At 39.2% G+C, this 21,101-nt stretch overlaps 1 protein-coding gene across 3 annotated transcripts in view; it reads left to right on the forward strand.

Annotated features, from left to right (window-relative positions):
- Positions 1-5,872, forward strand: part of NCAPG2 (non-SMC condensin II complex subunit G2) — a 71,288-nt gene extending 65,416 nt beyond the window's left edge. For all 3 annotated transcript variants that reach the window (XM_045290058.1, XM_045290059.1, XM_004702336.2), the window contains exon 28: positions 4,920-5,872. In XM_045290058.1, the coding sequence (XP_045145993.1) occupies positions 4,920-4,971 (52 nt within the window). In that variant the 3' untranslated portion in view covers positions 4,972-5,872. The remainder of the gene's footprint in view (positions 1-4,919) is intronic.
- The last annotated feature ends 15,229 nt before the right edge of the window (positions 5,873-21,101 follow it).

Here is a 21,101-nt window from a genome sequence, read left to right on the forward strand (position 1 = left end):
AGTGAAGAGGGAGGGAGGGAGGGAGAGAGTGAGTGAGTAAGAGAGTGAGAGTGAGTGAATCAAAGACATTCTTTAGATATATTATAGATTGAGTTTTTTATTTCTGACATGGAAATTTTTCCGTTTGAAAAATTTCTTTGAGGCATATGTTTAATTGCTTACTAATTCTGTCTTTAAAACAAAATGGTAGTTTGAAAAATTATCTAAAAAAGTAAGGGGATACACACATATTCCATGGTTTATGAGGAAAGAGTAGGAAAACTAGACCGTAATTTTGGTAATTAGGTTTTGGTAGTTCTTGGCATTTCTTAAGATATCAAGACCCAGTCCACAAACATCCACATCAGGAATAGGAAAGGCTCTCTCCGGAGCTTCAGAAAGAAACGCATCTTTCTTATTGGCCAATTGTTGTCACAGATGCTGGCATCCAAGGACATCTTGGGCTTCTTGTCCAATCTGGGGTTCTTGCTGCCACATACTGGGTTTGTCATGTGATCCACTTTCCTGTAGATTCTTATTATAAATTATATTGGATGCTCAGTTCACAAAAAGACAATTTCTTGCTTTTTTTATGCACTGTATAAGGTTAGATGGGACAGAAATCTGAACTAGGTAAACCAATACTGATTTTTTTGCATATGCCCAGAAGATGAACCAATTTCTATCACTACTTGGATGAAAATTTAACATCCTAAATTGCTAATTTGTGAATAAATTCCAAAAGTGTAGCTCTTGATAGATTATTGACTTGTATTATAGGACAGATGCATTTAATGGTTTCTTTACTAAGAAAGTAAGTTAACAAATAAGCGTGAGGAGTGAGGTATGCTGACGAATTGCTGTTTTCATTTTATCACCTATGACCCTGAATTAAATCACTTTTTATTATTTAAATGTGACCTTGTTAGCCTTACTAGGACATGTTCAGGTATAAGTATGATTTTTAAAACATTTTAAAAAGTAATTTAGCTTTTTAGCCAATTGTTAAACCAAATTTACTGCGATTTTGATTCAAAGCAACTCTGCAGGATAGAGTAGAAATGTGTCTGGGTTTCCTAGGCTGAAAAATCCCCGTGAGCAGAAAGCCCCGCCCTTCTCCTGCACAGCGGCTGGTGGTTTCACACTGCTGGCCTTTTGGTGAGCAGCCCGTCGCTTGACCCACACCACCTCCAGAGCTCCTTCCAGCTGTTAGGGAGTGTAGAAAAATAGTTTTAAAATTTGTATGTGATATTTTAATTTGAACATGTATCACTGGGTAAACATCCGTAATACTATTTTGTATTCTCTAAAAATTGCTACTAAAGTATGGGTAACACTGATACCTTGCCTATCAGTAGTAAAGCCAGGCAGTCGGCCTCTTATTAGAAACACTCCGCTCTGGACGGTATATCTGTTACATTCAGTTTAGCACACTCAGTGTAGCACAGGGACATTCAGTCTGACTCTGTTGTTTCATCTTATCAATTCCTATGTGTTGTGATCCAGGGGACAGGGTAGAGCCGTCCCTGTGAGTTTCTGAGACTGTCACTCTTTATAGGCCTCACCAGATAAGTGTACAAGGGGGCTTTAAAAAAATTCATGGGAAAATTCCCTTATCTCATATGCATTTTCATGTGCTCTTTTTGAAGTTCTCTTGAAATACTGAGAGAACTGGTCTGCAGCCATCCATTGATCACAGAAAACCCATTGCTATTGAGTTGATTCTGACTCATAGCAAATGGAATCTTTCTCTGAGGACCCTAATTTATAACTGTCGCCTCATCTTTCTCCCAGGTTTTTGGCATAGATCTGTATGTATGAATGGGAACCCCAGTAACAATATTTTTCTACTTACCCTGGTATAACTGTACCAGCCGTATTTTGGTTACTATTTGTATGTGACATCTTTTTGAAATATATTGTCAAATTCCAGTCAAGAGACAAAACTACACAATGATTTAAACGGGGAAACTTTAATGTATGTAACTTAAAAAAAATTGTTAATAGAGTGTTGGAATAATGAAAAATTGGCTATTTTCAGAGCTAAGGGATGCAGCCTCCTTCCTAGTAAAAGACTGAGCACCCAAGGAAGATGTGTCCACACTTCACACCTCACCCCACACCCTTCACAGCTCACCAGAGCTGGTCGTATCTGTCTGCATGGAGGAGACAGTCAGGTGCCTTGCTGACAAGAGTTGCTGCAAGTCTGCCCTTTGATGGGTTCAAGAAGGCCATCCATGGGGAGATGTGCTGTGCTTTGTGGCTGGCTAGATTTGGGAGGAAGCTCTGACAGCCTCACTTTGCTAGAACCCTCAGCAGGAATCCAGTGCATTTCTCTGTGTGAAGCGGACCTGGAAGCTGACCTGTAAACAGTTGGCTCTCTACTGCCCCTGGTGTATATGTCCACACCTAGGACTAAAGTGAGGCCGAGGTGTGTGGAGCAGCACCTATGCTGCCTGAGTGAAATGCTGGAGGGGGAGGGCAGCCAAAAGCTAAGAAAGCCCTGGTCTGCAGGAACCTAGTATTGAGAGCTTCTCAGACCTACTAGTAGAGAGAAAATACACTCTGCAGAGGCCTGAACTAGGAACCAATGTCCTTTAAGCGCCCTCTAGGGATGGGGCTCAATCCCTTGTCTGGATGAATCAGTGGACCTGGGCTAGGATTCAGATGGGTAGGAGTTAGCGTGTGCATGTACCAAGGTTGTGAGCGAAGGGAATATGTTAAAAACCATCTATTTGAACAAGAAAATGACCAAACATAGACTTTTCACTTATAAGAATGTGGAAGAAGAGGGAGGGAAGCAATAGTGGCTTTCAAGAAAACTAGAAAGTATTTATATATTTTAGAAATATAAGGGAGCTTAAAGAGATTTGCAACAACTTATTAATCAAATAAAATCAGAATTTCCAACTATGTAAATTATAAATTATTTTACAGGGCATAGTCGCAGAAGTTTCAGAAGTCTATACATTTTATAAATTTCTTTGTTAGAAATAACATTTGCAAGGACAGTTTTTCTCTTTGGATGTAAAAATATATGTGCTTTTCTGAAGGTGTAAGAAAGAGATTTGCTCTTTTGTTTATATTTGTACACTGTTCCCAGGTAAATACGTGTACTAGTTCTTTTTAAGGAGGAAACTGTTTAAACACTTAGTAGGTAGGACTCTGAAGCCTTAGCTTCTTGCTTAAATATCCAAGAAACAAATTATAGAGGAACCAGTGTTTAAAAAAATCAGTGTAGTGAAAGGTAAATAGTTGAGACCTAAAACTATATTTTAAAATGTTATTGATGTAATTCATGTTAGACTTGAGACTTTAAAGTATAATACAACTTTCAGGCTCTGGGGCTCTCTTTGTACAAACAATTAGTATGTTAGGCTATGGAGCATTAATTTAGAAGAGAAACTTTTCTTAACTGTGAGTCTACTTTTCTTCCAGCAGAGTTAGCATTTTGTTGAGTGGACTGTTATTGCCGAAAAAAAAGCTTCTTATTGCACTTTAATCTCTTTACCCAGTATAACATGCTGTAAATTGTGCATAGTTTCTCCTGAGTAATAAGAATTTGCCAGTGCATGAGTGCCCTTAAATGTCAAATGTGTGTATTTATTACTTTCATAAATACCATGAAGATAGCAATAAATTTGTAATTTGTAATTAAAGAACCATAGGTACTGAAATGTCTTAAGACTTGGGTAACATGATTTTTTTCTCACTGAGTAAAGGAATTGTAATGGAATTATACACACATTGCTTGACAGCGTAAAGTGATGGCAGTGCATCTAGTTTGGGGTTTTGATGTAAGCAACTTTAACAATAATACAGTACAATCACCAATGTTAAACACTGACCGTTACTAGTCCTTAATGGAAAGGAATACTTAGAAAGATGGGCCTCTTTTTATTAACAAATACATTTTCCTGCTATGTGCAACTTTAAAATATTTTGATGCTGAATTATTTTTATGGTTTATTTAAACACATGATATCCCTAAGAGCACGCACAAGGTATGGATGCCCACTTTTACCACATTTGTTCAGCACAGCCATAGGATTTATTGTACAAGCAAAATAAAAGCAAATTCGAAAAGAAGAACTTAAATTCTATTTTCAGATGTCATGATCTTGTATCTAGAAAACTCTTAAGGACACTGCAATACTAAAAAGTTAATGCATGAAATCAACAAAGTTGCACGATATAAAACCAAGAATCAAAAATTACTTGTATTTTTACATTCTGATAGAATGAACCATCTGAAGAGAAAGTTAAAACAATTACATATATAATAACAGCAAAAAAGAATAAAATAATTTTAAATAAATTTAAGCAGGTATAAATAAGGCTAGTAGTGTAATGTTATGCATTGAGTTATTACCCACAAGGTCAGCAGTTTGAAACCACCAGCTGCTCCACTGGAGAAAGAAGAGGCTTTTATTCCCGAAAGGAGTTACAGTCTTGGAAATCCAAAGGGGCAAGTTCTACTCTATCCTAGGGGGTTGCAATTAGTTGAAATAGACTTGCTGGCAGTGAGTTTGATTTTTTTGAAAGACTGTATACTTAAAATGATAAAACATTGCTAAATGAAATTAAAGAAGAACTAAATAAATGGGAGCTATCTCATATTCTAATCGTTATTACCATGGGACCAATGATAATGGCAACCACTTACTGAAGGTTTCCTCAGTAACTATGTCATGTTTTATCTTACATGTTATCTTGTATCGACTATTTTCAAACTTAAAATAACCATGGGGTGATAGGTTGCCCTATCACCTATCATGTGAGGAATAATTACTGAAAATATGGCAAGTTATTTCAATTTTCTTTTTAAGTGCATCTGGTTGGAAACCATTTTTAGATTGTATTTTGTAGAAAGTACATATGAATAGTTAATTCACTTTTATGCCCCTGTGCATTGATTTTTTTTCTCCTTTATGTTTTAGATTTCTGTATGAATCATCTACGAAAACATTGGGCGAACTTTTGAATTCATGACCAAGTTAACATCTCTGGACACGTAGAGCTAGAGGAAAAGGACTTAAAGAAAATATTTGACATCACTTTTATTTTCCCAGTGTATTTAATACCATGCCCCACAGGGAAGGGTGGGTAGGACTTTTTGGCAGGGGTTGGGGAGGGAAGTTCAAGTAGAAAATCCAAGAGTTTTTTAAAATTGCCTGGTACCCACATAAGTGATATATTTAATGTATAAGGTCCCAGGTAAGTTTCCATGATGCAGAAATTAAAAGTGCAAAAATAGGGAAAAGGACAGATTTTCCTACGAAGCCATATATCTGTATATGTATATCTTCCAAAGGTTTGAGAAAAAAACGGAATTTGAAATAATGAACGTTTTCTCTGATGTTTTTGAAATCCCCATATATGTTGTTTGAAACTGTAAGTAATAAAGCGAGTTTGTATTTTATAATAAAATATTAATAAGTGTTTTCCACTTTAAAGGCAGCGATTGATTTCTTAGATAAATGCCATCTCTGTGAAGCCATCTGTGAACAAAGAGACCGAAGGGATCGCAAAGCTAGAGTAACTGATGCTAGGTGTGCACGAGAGAGCGCACCGATGGCTGTCAGTTCTTCCCGTAAGGAACAGCATGGAAGGAGTCTCCTTTGTTTAAATGATGTTTTACTACATTCAAACTTGGGTCCTATGACTCTGAATGTGAGTAGCAAAGAAATTTAAGTAATTTAGCCTGAAGTGTTTCTCTGCTGTTTTGTATTTTCTCTCTAAGAGCCATCACAGTTAGAGGGAAACGTGTCAGAGGAAAGTGTGCCTGGGCTTTTTTCTTTGAATGTCCCTGACTCCCTTGCACCCACCCTGTTTACCTGTCAGATTGTGTAGTTTTGGGGCCCTGGTAGTCAGCGTCCATAGCAGATGGAAAGTCAGTGCTATTTATATCATTCATGCTTCTTTTAACTCTTATTCTGGTTCCAGATCGTTAGCAGATGTACAAAACCAATTCTTTCTGTAAAAAGCAGTTCCGGTCAAACAGTAGGTTACGGGTTGGCTGGTAACTGAAATCCAGCGGCTGCTCTACAGGAGGAGGAGGAGGCCGTCTGCCCCTGGGTACAGATTTACTCTCTTGGTCTACTCTGCCACAAGCCAGAATGTGTTCCATGGCGGTGGATTTGGCTTAAGTTGGATATGAGAATATATCAAAACATATTGATAACAACACCTTTACTAAATAAAATATTGAAATGTGAAGCTATTCTTTCTTCACAGGTGCTGTTTCTATCTCTCTAACCCTTGATTGAAGAATTCCAGGCTCTCTTTTTTTAGCATAATGTCCCAATAATGGTTTGGACTTCCTCGAAGGACTCAGATGAAATGTTCTCCAACTTTGGGGAACAAAAATAATTTAACAAAAATTTTTAGAAGAATTATTAAATTTAATAATTTAAATAAGATATCAGGGTGAATAGAATAAGGTGTAGCAACAAAATTCTCGTAGGATATAACCCTTGTTACTTAGGAGAATGAGCAGCTGCATTGTGATGCAAAAGGATTTCTCACTGTAACTGACTTGGCTTTCTCATCAGTGCAGCTTTCTGTTTTCTTAAAACTTCTTCCTGATAAGCCCTATGATTTTTCTGTCTCCTTAATGAAAATGTGTCTATTGGGAATTTTTTTAAAAATCACCATAAACCACTGACCTGACTCTCTTCCTTAAATGTAACTGACCCAACAGATGTCCTTGGAAGCCATTGTTTTGGTTGGACCTTAAAAAAAAAAAATTTCACTCCACCAAAACTAACACAAATATTTTACCAAGAGAATGTGTCTACAGTTATCCATTCTACAGGCATATTTAAACACACTTTCTTTGGAATAAACCCATGCATGTAAGAACTGGAACTCAAATAGCAAGACTTTACTGTTATATTTCTCTACAAAGGTACACAAAAATATACTTGAGTATATTTTTACCATATATACTCGAGTATAAGCCGACCAGAATATCAGCTGAGGCACCTAATTTTACCTTAAAAACTGCATTAAAAATGTGATGAAAAACTCGGCTTTTACACGAGTATATATGGGAGTTAATGTACTTAAATGTATTTCGATTTTAAGGTTTTACTGCAGTATCTTAGGTTGGGTTCTGTAAAGAAAACAAACCAGTGAAACTTAACATAGAGAGGTTTCTATCAGGGTCGTGGCTCACAGTTCTCGAGACGGGGTTTCAAGTCTGTGGGTCAGATGTCAGGCCAGAGGCTTCTGATTCATGTTGCTCCAGGAGCTGATGAGCTCAAAGACAGGCTTCTGGCTGCAGAGGTAAATGATTCCCAGGTCGACAGAAGATAAAAGGTTGATGACTGCCAGGACCAGCAGGCCGCTGGCCCAAGTACCAGAAGTTAGATGGGGAGCCAGCCCGAAGCAAACTAATTCACAGCTTCCACTTAAATATTGGAAAATGCAATACCTCCGAGTAGGTGTCACCTTGGCGCTTCGAAGGTCTAACCTGCTCAACCACTGAGAATCTGGCTCAGCCACAGTGACCTGAAGTTTTCTCACAGGAGGCGTGACTAGGAAATGAGAAATGAAGTTGGGATTAATATCACAACTGTTTATCACTATCAATAAACTCATTTTGCTATGATTTAAGATTGTCACTTATTTGAACATGTGAGGGAAAGATGGCTAGTTATCCCCATTAGTCCTCGTTTTCTATAGAAATAACCATCTCATCTTTAAAATTATATATATTGACAATTCACATGTCATACAATTCAATAGTTTAAACATGTTAAAAAGTACTGTGCACATATTTGGCCCTTTAAACTGACTACACGATCATGAATCAAGAGCACATTTCTCTGCCTTGCTTGCATCTACTTGTGACCGTGTATTTATACTTCCCAATAAGATATTAGCAGAAGTGTCATGTGGCACCTTAAAAAAGATAAACTTTGGGTGAATTGGACAGATGGGAACGGTCTTAATTTCTGTCTGGGAATATTTTAGCACCACCCTCATTCTTGAAAGGGATTTTTCACAGTTCATGAGGCAAATATCAAACAAAACCACATTGTAAGAACTAATACTTGTCTTAGATTAGGGTTTACAATTAAGTACAAACTTTGAATTGTAAAAATTGGCTGGGTTTATGATGCTAATATTAGAATTATTAAATATCTCATGGACGCCATAAATTATTTCTCAACAACCTGATAATGCTGCCTCTAAGTGGACCAGAGATAGATAAAAACTTTAGGTATACAAATGGATTTTGAGCTTGCACTTAATTGTAAACCCGAATCTAAGACAATTCTTATAATGTGCCCTCATGAAATGATCAGAGATATGGGTGCTATGGGAAGTGTATTGAAGAAATCAAATGTGCCCAGCTATCAGAAAAAAATAGCATCTGGGGCCTTAAAGTCTTGTTAGAAAACAATCAGCCATCTAAGTGTCAGCTAAGTCCACATGGAAAGAGTACCCCAGCCTGTGTGGTTCAAGGATGGTTAAAAAAAAAAAAATTCCAAGAGCAAGAGGAGGGAATTTTATTATAGCTTAGATTCTGAGCACCCTGTTTGCAGAAAGCTGTGGATGACAGTGGAAGCTCAAAATCCATGTGCAGTCTGCTATCAGATTAAGCTGCTGCTGAATTCCCTTGCATATGAATAGTCTTACCCTCAGACAATGCATTGAAAAGTGGATTACCATAGATAATCTCTGCCATTAATGCATACTTATGGTGGCTATAGGACAGGTTAGAACTGCCCCTGTAGTTTCTGAGACCTGGACTGTAGAGTAGAAAGCCCTTTTTTCTCCCTCAGAGTTGGCTGGTGGTTTGAACTGCTGGCCTTGTGGCTTGCTGCCCAGCGTGTACCGACTGCCACTAGGGATCCCATTGTAGATATATAGGTAGGTAGGTAGGCTAAACTTGAGCATATTGTTTTCCCTTTTGACCCATTTTTAATTTGTTCTGGTTTATATTCTGCTTTCTCTTGTATCAAGGTTTTTCTGCCTTTTATTTTGTTGTAGAGATTTTGGTATGATTTTCTTTTTATGAAATCCAGGCTAGATACTGTACTTTAACTCATTATTGACATAATTTGCTTACTGTATAATTAGTGCTTTAAAAGTATTAAAAAGAGTTGTGTAATCATCACAATTCATTTTAGATGATTTTCTTCATTCTTATCCATTATTATTTGTGCCTCATTTTCCCCTGACATCCTTTGTCATAGCTCTTAGGAGATATTAGTCTAGTTACTGTCTGTAGATTTACCTATCCTGGTTTTCTTTCTTTTTTGAAAAAATCTAATCATTTCATTGGGGGCTCCTACAACCTTTATCACAATCCATACATCCATCCATTGTGTCAAGCACACTTGTAATTTGTTGCCATCATCATTCTCAAAACATTTGCTTTCTACTTGAGCCCTTCCTATCAGCTCCTCATTTTTCCCCTCCCTCCCCACTCCCTCCACCCTCATGAACACTTGATAATTTATAAATTATTATTATTTTGTCATATCTTACACTGTCTGACGTCTCCCTTACCCACTTTTCTGTTGTCCATCCCCCAGGGAGGAGGTTATATGTTGATCCTTATAAAGAAAATCATATAACAACCCCCTCCCCAACAACAAAATACAGAAAAACATCAACCCCAAAGAAAATAATAAAAACTAAAAAGGTTATAAGTGGGTCAAAAAGGAAAACAAAAGGTAAAATGTTGAATGTCAAACTAATTATATTTATAATAATATGCTTTCCAATACTCTCTGAGAACAAGACTATTTGCCTCCCTGGTCAATGGTCTGGGAGTTCAGTGTAGGCTTAATCCATATGCTGACTCTGAATGGATTTTGAGCTATTTCTTGACATAACATCGATCTAGGCTATACACTTCTTAAGGTAGCATTTTTTTTCTCCCTAACCCTTCCTCAAAGAATTCTTCAAATCTTGATTCACACCACCTCCAAATGGCATCCTTAAGGGACAGAAATAGATGTTCTTTTGAATTCTGGGAGCAAAATGAATTATGAAAGGGAAGATCAGTAGTGTGGGGTGGATAAGGCAAGAGCTCTGAATAAAACTCCGATAGGACATAAACCAAATCCACTGCTATAGAATTCATTTCAACCCATAGAACCCTATACTGGGTTTTCTGAGAATTTTTATAGAAGCAGACCGCTGCCTCTTTCCCCTGCACAGTGACTTGTGGGTTTCATTCAACAGCCAAGTTTGCGCTTAGCAGCCGGAAACCTGACCCACAGCACCGCTAGGGTGTCATCACAGGCCAAAGACTGCGGGAACAGCCAGCTTCCCTCTTGCCTGGCTTCTTAGCTGAATGGGCTGACACTGGGTAATTTGGAGACCAATTTTCTTTGTGTTTCTTTTGGCATTTTCCCCTGCTTGTTCTGTCCATAGCTTTCCCACCTTAATCACTCCTGTAGCCCCATGGCCTGAGCTATTGATTTTTAGTCTTTTAATGGCTGTCAGCTGTATCCAAGGATTCAAGGTGGATCCTCAGTAGAGATTTCCAGGGGAGAAGTAAGCACGGCTTTATGTGGCTGCCACAGTTCTGTGCACTGGGAATTCTGTCTAACCAAGGGAAAGTTCTGTCACAGAAAAGCCGATGAAATTAGGGACCACTGAAAGATGGAGCCCATATTTAATTTGATATGAAACCACAGGTTGGAGGTTCCACCTACCCGGAGGCAGCTCAGAAGAAAAGCCTGTCGATCATTTGCTGAATGATCACAGCCAGTGACAGCGTTGTGGATCCTGCTCGATGTTCCTTGGGTCACCGTGAGTAGTAGACTCCACAGTCACGGGTTTGACTCAGTGCCACTCAGTGTCCACCATAAACCCAAACCCACTTCCACTCGTCTGATTCTGACTCACACCAACCCTATCCAGCTTTTCCAAAGCTGTCAATCTTTGTGGAATGAGCTAAGCTTATCTTTCTCCTACGGGGTCCTGGTGGCTGTGAACCTCTGACCTTAAGGTTAGGGGTCCAACACTTACCTAACAGCATTATCAGTGCTCCAGGATCATTCATCACCTTATATTCAATGTTTATTTGTATGTCTAACTTCATAGCTCAGAAATATTGCCCCTGTGTATCGGAGAAGAAAGTGGAGGCTCTAGGCGATCCTCTTGCCTAAGTTTGTGCAAAGTGTGGCTTCTTCCTGCTGCCGATGCTGGAGCAGTGAGCTAGAACCAGCTGACTCACACCCATGCTAGTCTGTGTGTGGTTTGCAGTCTTTGCAAGATGTTTGTTTGGGAATCATTTTGAAAATTAAAAGCAATGTTCTCAGCAGGTGAAGCGCAATGCAGTTTTGTGCTTTCAGACTTCAGGTGCCGTTAATAGGCATCTCCTTGTGAGATGGTGGGCAATGTCAGCACATGCTATCATGGAAACAGAATGAACGGGCCATTGCTGTGTGTTGGAGTGTAAATTCCAATCAGGAAATGGCTCAGAGATTTCGAAGTCATTACCGCCTCAGAGAAAAAGCTCACGCTAATTCTGCTATGCTAATTAGTTGAATATATATATATATATATCTCCACAAGTTTGGGCCCTAAGGGGAGGATGCATAGCACTTTCAAAGCAACTGAAAGTCATCCTATGCCCAACTCTTCCCTTTCCCAATGTCTAAAATATCTTTCTTTGCAATTTATTGCACCAAATTTAAGCATTACTCTCTTCTTTTTAAAAAATGCAACTGCTCTCAGAAAATGAACTGAAAGTTGTAGTGACTGAGTTAATTCAATCATCCCAATTTTTGCACTCAGAAGAGCAATTTGAACAAAAATGTCTAAGGCACCTTGCAGGTGTGGGACAAACAGGGACATCCACTTCCTGTCTAAAACACACAAAGGACTGTGAACCCAGTTGATTGACATTTTCCCAGGAGTTGCCAGACATCTGAATTTTTATTAGTACCCCTTCTGATTTTAACATATGGGTATAAATTTAAGCTAAAAAAAATGCAGAATTCCCCCCAAATCCGTATATCAGTTAGTTAACATGAGCTCTCTGGAAAGATCCGGTATTTATAGGAAATAAATACTTGCTCAGGTTTGGGTTGCTGAGATGGGGCTAAGCCTAGAGTAGTTAGGTCAACACTGCAAATAGAAATTTAATACCACGGTAGAAATAACTCCCTATTCCTCCCCGTCCCCCTTTCCTTTTCCACTGCCGTTGCATAGATTAAGACTCATCGTGGCCTGATAGGATAGGGTAGAACTGCATTTCTGGATTTTTGAGACTGTAACTCTTTACGGGAGTAGAAAGCCTCATCTTTCTCCCATAGAGCTGACTGGTGGCTTTGAACTGCTGATCTTGAGATTAGCAGCCTAACTTGTGACCACTGTGCCACCAGGGCTCCAACCCCAGGCCCTGGTAACCACAAATCAATGTGTCGCTTCCTTCATTTGCCTATTCCAGCTGTTTCATAACAGTGGGGAGGTTTTTAGACATTTTGTTATTGACTGCTGGAGGTTGTTTGTCATTTACTGCCTCAACTTTGGAATAAGAGACAAACAGTTAATACAACTATGAAAATAATACTAGAATTGGGCTTTTCAGCACTGGAGTAAGTGACAAATACCAGAAAGTACTTAAGAGAGGAAGGAGATTTGTTTGTTGCTTAAATAACTCACGTTGGGCTAAGGCTCTATGAGGACTTGTCTAAATTTCCTCCCCCACCCCAATGCTTACAGCCCCCCAGGGTCATGAACACAGTACACAAATCTGCCCTCAGGAATACATTCCTGGTTGTGCGACCAGCTTGATCACAGTTTTTATAAAACTGTTTCTTCCAAATCCTTTGTATTCTGGTGGCAACCGAACTTTACGATTTACAGTGCTGTTTCTCAGTCATGTGCATGCTCAGCCCGTGGACAGCTGGTGACAATGCAAATTCAGAGGCAGTATCTCTGAGAAGTGTGGAGGTCTTTGTTTCTTACAGAACCACTTGTCCTAGTGTGGATTTCAACCTCTGGCCACCCCATGTATGTCAGAACCCGAACTCTGCTTCTTTGGATTTTCAGTCAGTGGTTTTTAGGGGAAATAAACGTCCTAGCCTTTCTTGGGAGGCAATTCTGGGTGGTTTTGAACCTCCAACCTTTACCTTAGTAGCTGAGTGCTTAACTATTTGCAGCACCCAGGGGCTCTACCAGCTTCCAGGTATTGCCGATGCTGCAGGATTTGGACCACAATTTAAATAGCGGAAACCTACAGGCTATTCCCAACGTAACTGCTGGCCTTTAGAGAATTTTTTAAGAAATTTCTATACTGAAAAATTTCAAGGGACACACAGGTCTCCGATCTGTTTACCTAAATGGTGTGTTGTTTTTTTTCCCCCTTCATCACTGAGTGTTGCATTCAAGGACAATGTTTCCCAGGTGGGACATTTCTGCAGCTATTTAGAAAATGCAGTGAACAGAGCTTTGAATGCGGAATCAGAGCGGTCAGTGTTAGTCTCCCTGCTTTCATTGTTTTGTGGTCCTTGACAAACTACTTTCATTTACTCATCTGTAAAAGGGGAGCACTTCTTTTTGACGCAGGCTATGGAAGAGATCGAATCAGATACACAGAATGTGAAAGCAGTCGGTCGGCACCATGGGAGATACCACACAATGTTTATTGTTCTTGATGGCAACCTGTTGTCAGTGACTGCATGTCTGAATTGAGGGGGAGCTGGCTGGACAATAGCTCTGTTATTGATCTGGTATTTTTTAGCTGATCCCACTGACTAGGTGGAAGAACTCCGCTCCTCAGGATGGCTCCCCACCTAGGTTCCTGTCAAAGATGGTGCCCCTTTCGACATGGACATTGTTGCTTTTGTTAGTTGCTATGTGGTTGACTCCAATTCCTGGTGACCTTAGCTATGATGGTAAGTAAAAATGTATTGCTATTAGGGTTCCACTTAATATATGCATGAGATTATTCCAGACAAAACATATTTTAAACATGTCTCTGCAATAGGTGGTTACCTTCTGATAAGTCTTCTAAGGAATAGGCCTGTCTTAATCTTGGCAGGGTGTCTTCAAAGAAAAGGTCCAACAAAAATAGTGGCTTTCAAGGCAGCCTGCTGGGTGAGTGACATTTGAGACAGAGATGTTACCCCAGAAGTTTATAACTGCTATAATGGTGATTCCCAGGGGATAATCTTGATATATTTTCTCCAAGGACACAGGATGATCATGGGGGCATACTGGGGAGAAGTTTTAAGAAAACTGAAAGCTGCATTGGTGGGGAAAAGGCCAAGAAAGTTGCACTGAGGAATTGTTTTCCACCATGAAAATGCACCCGCTCTTCTTCAAGGGAAGCAAAGGCTTTCTTAGAAGGATGTCCTTGAAAAACCATACCCCATCCACCCCACGGCCCTGATCTTGCCCCTTCAGATTTCTTCTGGTTCCCAGAACCCACAAGATTGAAAAGGAATTCATTGTGAGATTCTGAGGCTTCCCAAAGTGCCATTTTGATATGGTGTAGATCAAAGAGCACAGAGTTCTTCAAGATAGGGTTAGCGAGTGGAAACATGCCTTCAGAAGGTACAGCTATAGATAAGGATATGTTGAGAAACAATAGCTCTACATTTTGAGATTTTTGTTTAACATTGTGGGATCCTATACCAAATTTATGATCCTTGGTATGTGTATTAAGTAGGTTCTAGAGAGAAACAAAACCAGGACACTTAGGAATATATATATATGATAGGTTTATACAGCGAGAAGAATATAATGGATAATTAGTCCACACAGCTGCAGTAGAGAGGGCTCAGTTCAACTAACTTTTGTGGAACTGTTAATATACCGAAGGTCCTTCAACTCATGCAAGCTGCTGGGCCAAGGTCAAGGAAGCAGAAAGTGAAGTCTGCCCTTAGACTGGACGACAGAGCTGGCCTGCAGGCAGCAGACAGCAGTATGGGGCAGCAACAGTCAGTAGCGCTGGGAACTTAGTGAAGCAGGCCCGATGGGATCTGAAACTCAAGTGATGTACACACCAGCAGTGCAGCAAAACTGGTCTCAATGGAACCTCAAGCTCTAGTGACACAATCCACAGGTTGGCTTGGCCTATAGGTAGTGCAGCACACAGTTGAGGCAAAGAACTAGCTCAAGCAGCAGCATGCTGGTCTGTTCTCCAGGGAGGAAGAGAGGGATGCCAGCCCCCCAAATTATTTATCTTGGTCACCCTCTGATCAAGCTGTGACCTGTTTATACTCTGCCCCCATGTTCCTATGGCTATTTTGTCAGTCCATCTGATTGGCGGTTTCCCTCACTTTCTGTATGCCTTCAGATTACTAAACACCTGCCTAAAGTAAGCCAAACAGAGATTCATTCTCCTCACTTCTGAGTAAAGCTTCTGGCTTTACTTTCTCTAGATTTGTTTCTTTTTCTGGCAGTCCTGCTATATATATTAAATATTCTTGTTCAACCCTGCAATTTAAATGCCTAATTCTCCTTAGATCTTCCTGTTTTCATGGTCTAGCTTTTACATCCATGTATGGTGTTTGGGTCTGGCCTACCTCAGCCATGACACTAATACCATGGTGTTGTAACACTTTAAAGAGTTCTTTTGCCACAGATTTGTTCAAAGCAATACATCATTGGAATTTTTTTTTGGGGGGGGGGTGTTTTATCCGTTATCCATGTTTCATCATCTACATTAGAATTCTTGGAAATTATTGAGAATTGTGGATGAACTTTTTCAAAATATTATATATCTGGTTGTTGTTGAGAATATGTATACCCAATGTATATGTATGCACTAATTCAATGGTTTTTACATTTACGATTCAGTGACATTGATTGCATTCTTCCAGTTGTGCGACCTTTCTTCTCTTTTTTTCTGCATTATTAGCATAACTATTAGCATAAACTTGCTGCCCTGTTAGATTCTGACCTAGTCTTTCTAGCTGCTTTGTAAAATTTGATTCCATGTACATAGTTTTTAAGAGCGTCATACTCACAGCAGACGTTTTTTAGTAGCTAAATTATGGTTTAAAGAAGACTTCCAGAGATTTTTGTTGTTGCTGTTTAAGGTTTAAAGATGATCTCAAGCCCATACTTTTGGGGGTTCATCCAACTGCCATGGCTTAGAGAGTCTGAGGTCCATGAGAATTTGATATCCTGTTCCATATTTTTCTTTCCTTTGATTAGGAGTCTTCTAGAGAATCTTTAATCCAAATGCTCAGGTCTCTTGGCAAAGTCACAGTTGTTCATAAAGGCAATTATCCACTCATTCCATATTCTTCTCCTATTCTTGGCTCTTCTTCCTCTGCTGCTTTAGGTAAATAGAAACCAATGGTTATGCCTTGGGGGGCCACTTTCAAGCATCAATACTCCAGTCATTACACAATAAACTAGGAGGTAGGAGGTAGGTCCATTTACTGGGATGCACCATCACACCCTGACCCTAAAACTTCCAGGAACCAAGTCCCATGAGTTGTTGGCTGTCCATACACAGCTTCAGCTTCTATTCTTCTAAGTACCGCGTGCTAACCGATGGCACCCCTGGATCATCCAATCAACTGCTATTCTTTTTTTTTGCCATTGCTCTGAATATATCAATCACACAAATTTTGCCAATTCAAAATTTTACAGCTGTACAGATTACTGACACTACTTATAACAATCGGCTGTGGAACCCTGCCCTTCATTAGTTTTCTTTCACTATAATCCAAAACTCAGTACTTCATGAGCAACAAATCTGCCATCTCCCTCCTCTCCCTTGCCCCTGATAACCACTAGCACATTTTGATCTCTCTATACTTGCTTTTTTCTTGTTGGGTATCTTGACTATTGTTTTTATGTGCATGGAGTACTGACTCAAATGAAATAAAATCTGTGAGAACTTCTCTTTATACATCATCCATGATGTTTATTGCTCCAGCATTTTTTTCTGGTTGCACTCTCATCTCTAAAACAAACTACACTCACTACCACTGAGTTGATTTCAACTCATAGCTACCCTATAGGACCCTATAGAGCCCTGGGTTTCTGAGAGTGAACTCTTTCTCGCCGCCATCAAGTTGATGCTGACTCAGTAACCCTAAAAGACAGGGTAGAATTGCTTTGTGGGTTTCCAAGACTGTAACTCCACTTGAGAGGCAGAAAAGTCCACCATCTATGAAGGGAGCTACAACAGAGTGACCAGTGAAGGAGGAGGGCACCCAGGAAAGTAAGCTGAGCACATAAATTGCTTCCTGAAAGAGAGCGGGACGACAGCTATGTGAGATATTGAACAAGTTGACAAGTGGGTATTGAATTTTAGATTTGTTGACAGCATTGTTTTAAAACAATAGCCTGGTTGGTATAGGTTCAATGAAAGGTTATCTAGTGCAATGTACCAAGGAAATAAATCAGATGGTATAGAGCTCTTTGGATCAGAATTTTTTAGGATGAAGAGGAACAGAGTAAAATTCATAGTGAATCAATCTTCCCAGGGCTCTCATCCAAGGGTGAGATGCTCATTCACCTCTACACAACCCCCACTTGTTGCATCCTGAGAGAGGGACAAAAGGAGATATAGGGGATTTGAGTTGATACAAAATGGACCTAGGTAGTATATGCATCAGAAAGTATGGGAAAAGGGAGGACAGGCTAGGGGAGTTATTTTGTTTAGATGCGAAGGATATACTATTTTGTAAATTTTTGGCCTTGTAGTGTCAAGGAAACACTCCCTTTTTCTCTAGCTACAAGATTAAATTTTACAAGGCTGCATATGTCAGTAAATTATACAGCATCTTAGCAAAGGGCCAAGGGGTCAGTTCCTCATGGGGCACACTCTTTGATGTTGCTGTCTGTAGTCATGGAGACAGGGGTGCAGTGTATGTGTGTGGGGCATGATACCACTTATCCTACACCTTTACACTTTGTAACTCTACCATTAAAAGCAATTACATTGTTTTTTTAGTATAATAGTATGAAATATAAAGAAGTATGAAATAAAGAAATGTATATTTAAAAAATATTTAAGTGTGCAGTGAGCTGGCAAAATACAACAGGATATTTGGAGGCCAAAACAGAATGAACGGGAGTAGCAATTGGAAGTGCTAAGCCAAACGTAATCTGGTTTTGGCTTTGGCTTTGTGAGCAAGTCCAGATCCCGTCAATTTGAGATTTTTAAAAAATTAACAGGTTTTGTGTCTTTGTGTGTGCGTGAATTAGGTTAGGAGATTTATGTTTCAGATCAGTAACTCTGAACTCAACAGTTCAAATCAACAAGGGGAATGGGTATTCTATTTCTCTTCTCCCTCTTAAGGACCTCTATACTCTCTTTCACCTAAGTCAGGACTTGTCAACTGTCTAGTCTGTTGCCTCATCTTCCCACCTTTCCCCGCCTTCCCTTGAGAACCTCTACAGTCTGTTCCCTTTGGTATACAAGTTTTTGTCTTGGTTTCGATGCTCACAATATAGTGGTCTCAGACAGTATTTCTTTTTGTGATTGACTTATTTCTCTCAGCATAGTGCTCTCCAAGTCCATCCACGTCATGAGGGATTTTGTGCTTTCATCATTGTCATTCCCGATGGTGGGTTTTCTTTGTACCCTTTTGATGAACCAATGTGTCTTATTCTTAGTACGTCCTTCGCATATATTTTTTCTTCTTTGTGTGCTTTTTTCCTTTATATTTGATAGTATGGGTATGCCCTCAAATAGGACCTTTAAGATTGTCCTAATTTTTTCATAGTTGATATTTATAGGTCTGGGGTTTACATTTAAGTCTTTGTTCCATCTTGAGTTTGTTTTTGTACATGGGATGAGGTACGGATCCTGTTCCATTCTTGTGCAGATGGAGATCCACTTTTGCCAGTACCATTTATTGAAAGGACTATCTCTTTCCGATTAAAATTATTGGACCTCATGTCAAAGATCAGTTGTCTGCATGAATGAATGATGAATGAATGATGAATTTATTTCTGAGTTTTCCACTCTCTTCGATTGGTCCAGGTACCTGTCATTGTACCAGTTCCAAGATGTTTTGACTACTTGTGTAGCTATGTAATAGGCTTTGAGGTTAGGTAGTGAGAGGCCTACTGTTTTGTTCTTCTTCTTCTTTTTTTTTTTGAGCTATTTTTCTTTTTATTAACAATGTATTTCTTCTTCCCCCAAAGTCCATAATGATGAACGCAGTACAACAAGAGCCCTCACACTGAAGGATATATATAATATATATATTTAATCATTTTATTGGGGGATCATACAACTCAGCACAATCCGTACATCTATCCATTGTGTCAAGCACATTTGTACATTCGTTGCCTTCATCATTCTCAAAACATTTGCTTTCTGCTTGGGCTCTTGTAATCAGCTCCCCATTTTTCATTTTTTCCCTCCCTCCTTGCTCCCCCCTCCCTCATGAACCCTTGATAATTTATAAATTATTATTATTTTTATCATATCTTACACTGCGTAACGTCTCCCTTCACCCACTTTTCTGTTGTCCATCCCCCAGAGAGGAGGCTATATGTAGATCCTTGTAATAAGTTCCCCCTTTCTACCCCACCTTCCCTCCACCCTCCCAGCATCACCACTCTCACCACTGGTCCTGAGAGTTCATCCGCCCTGGATTCCCTGTGTTTCCAGTTCCTATCTGTACCACTGTACATCCTCTGGTCTAACCAGGTTTGTAAAGTAGAATTGGGAAGTTCCTTGCTTGTCCTAGATCTCTTCTCTCTCCACAAAAAAGTAGAAATTAGTTTTTTCATTTCCTTAAAGAATGGAATTGGGATCTGTATCAGAATTGCATTTTATTTATAGATTGCTTTGGGTAGTATTGACATTTTTGCAGTTAACCCTTCTTATCCAAAAACATGAACTATTCTTCCATGTATGTAGGTCTGTTTTGGTTTCTTGTAATAGTGTTCTATAGTTTTCTTTATACAAGTCTTTAATTTCTCTGGTTAGGTTTATTTCTAAGTATTTCACCTTTAGTGTGGCTATTGTAAATGATATTGTTTTCTTATTTAATTTTCAAAGCTCTTTTCATACAGGAGTCTGAGATTTGGGTGTTAATTTTGTATCCTGCCACATTGGCAAATCTTTAAACTGTTTTCAAATTTTTTTTGTTCTTTGGGGTTTCTTACATATAAAATCACATTATCTGCAAATAATGATAGTTTCACTTCTTTGCCCATTTGGTTTCCTTTGATTTCTTTTGGTTGTTTAATGGATCTGGTTAAGCCTTCCAGCCCAATGTGAAATAAGAGTGGTGATAAGGGGCACTGTTGTCTAATTCTCATTTGTAGGGGGAATCTTTTCACTTTTCCCCTGTTGAGTGAAATGTTGGCAACTGGTTTTCATATATGGCTTTTATTGTGTTGATAGATTTTTCCTTCTATTCCTATTTTGTTGAGTGCTTTTATTAGAAATGGCTGTTGGATAGGCCTTTTCTGCATTGATTGATTAATATGGTCATGTGGTTTTTATTTATTTATTTTGCTTATATGGTCGATTCTGAGCTTTTGTTTTAATGTCTTTTAGATCATAGTGTGTAAGAGAGGCAAAGATCATGGTGAGCAGGTTAATAAAAAAATGAACCCACCTGAATCTTGTGCAGGAATATTGGACTAAGATGCACTCTTTGCTCTTCTACAGAATTATAATTGACATAGAAACTTCTACAAAAATACTTTTGATATCATTGACTTTACTGGCTTCATCTGGGGAAAAGTTGACATCTTTCTCCTTCACTCTACATGGCAACTTTCCTCATCACAAACTCAAAACCAAACTCATTGCCATCAAGTTGATGCTAACTTATAGTGAGTTCCCTGAAGGTTTCCAAGAATGTAGCTGTTTATGGGAATAGAAAACCCAGACTTTCTCCTACAGAGCTTGTTTTGAGCTGTTGACCATGCAGATTTCAGCCCAACTTGTAATCACTACACCACCAGGATCTTTCCCCATCATAGGTACCTCTAATAGCATACAGCAATTTCTGGGTCATAGTGCCTAGCATTTTCCTGATCTGAGTCTCATTCAAAAGGGTCAACCTTTCGTGTACCCAGGTCAGAGAACTAGCTACGGACATGAAGCATGCTGGTCCCCACACCTGAAGAAGCCCACCAGGAACTTTTTGTACTTTGGAAGACTGGAGAAATTAAAGAATTTCTCCTTTATTTGGGTGATGTTCTGA

The sequence above is a fragment of the Echinops telfairi genome, unplaced genomic scaffold (assembly GCF_000313985.2).
Source record: "Echinops telfairi isolate 266 unplaced genomic scaffold, ASM31398v2 ScPeMD7_31;HRSCAF=116, whole genome shotgun sequence".
In the NCBI taxonomy this organism is placed as follows: domain Eukaryota; kingdom Metazoa; phylum Chordata; class Mammalia; order Afrosoricida; family Tenrecidae; genus Echinops; species Echinops telfairi.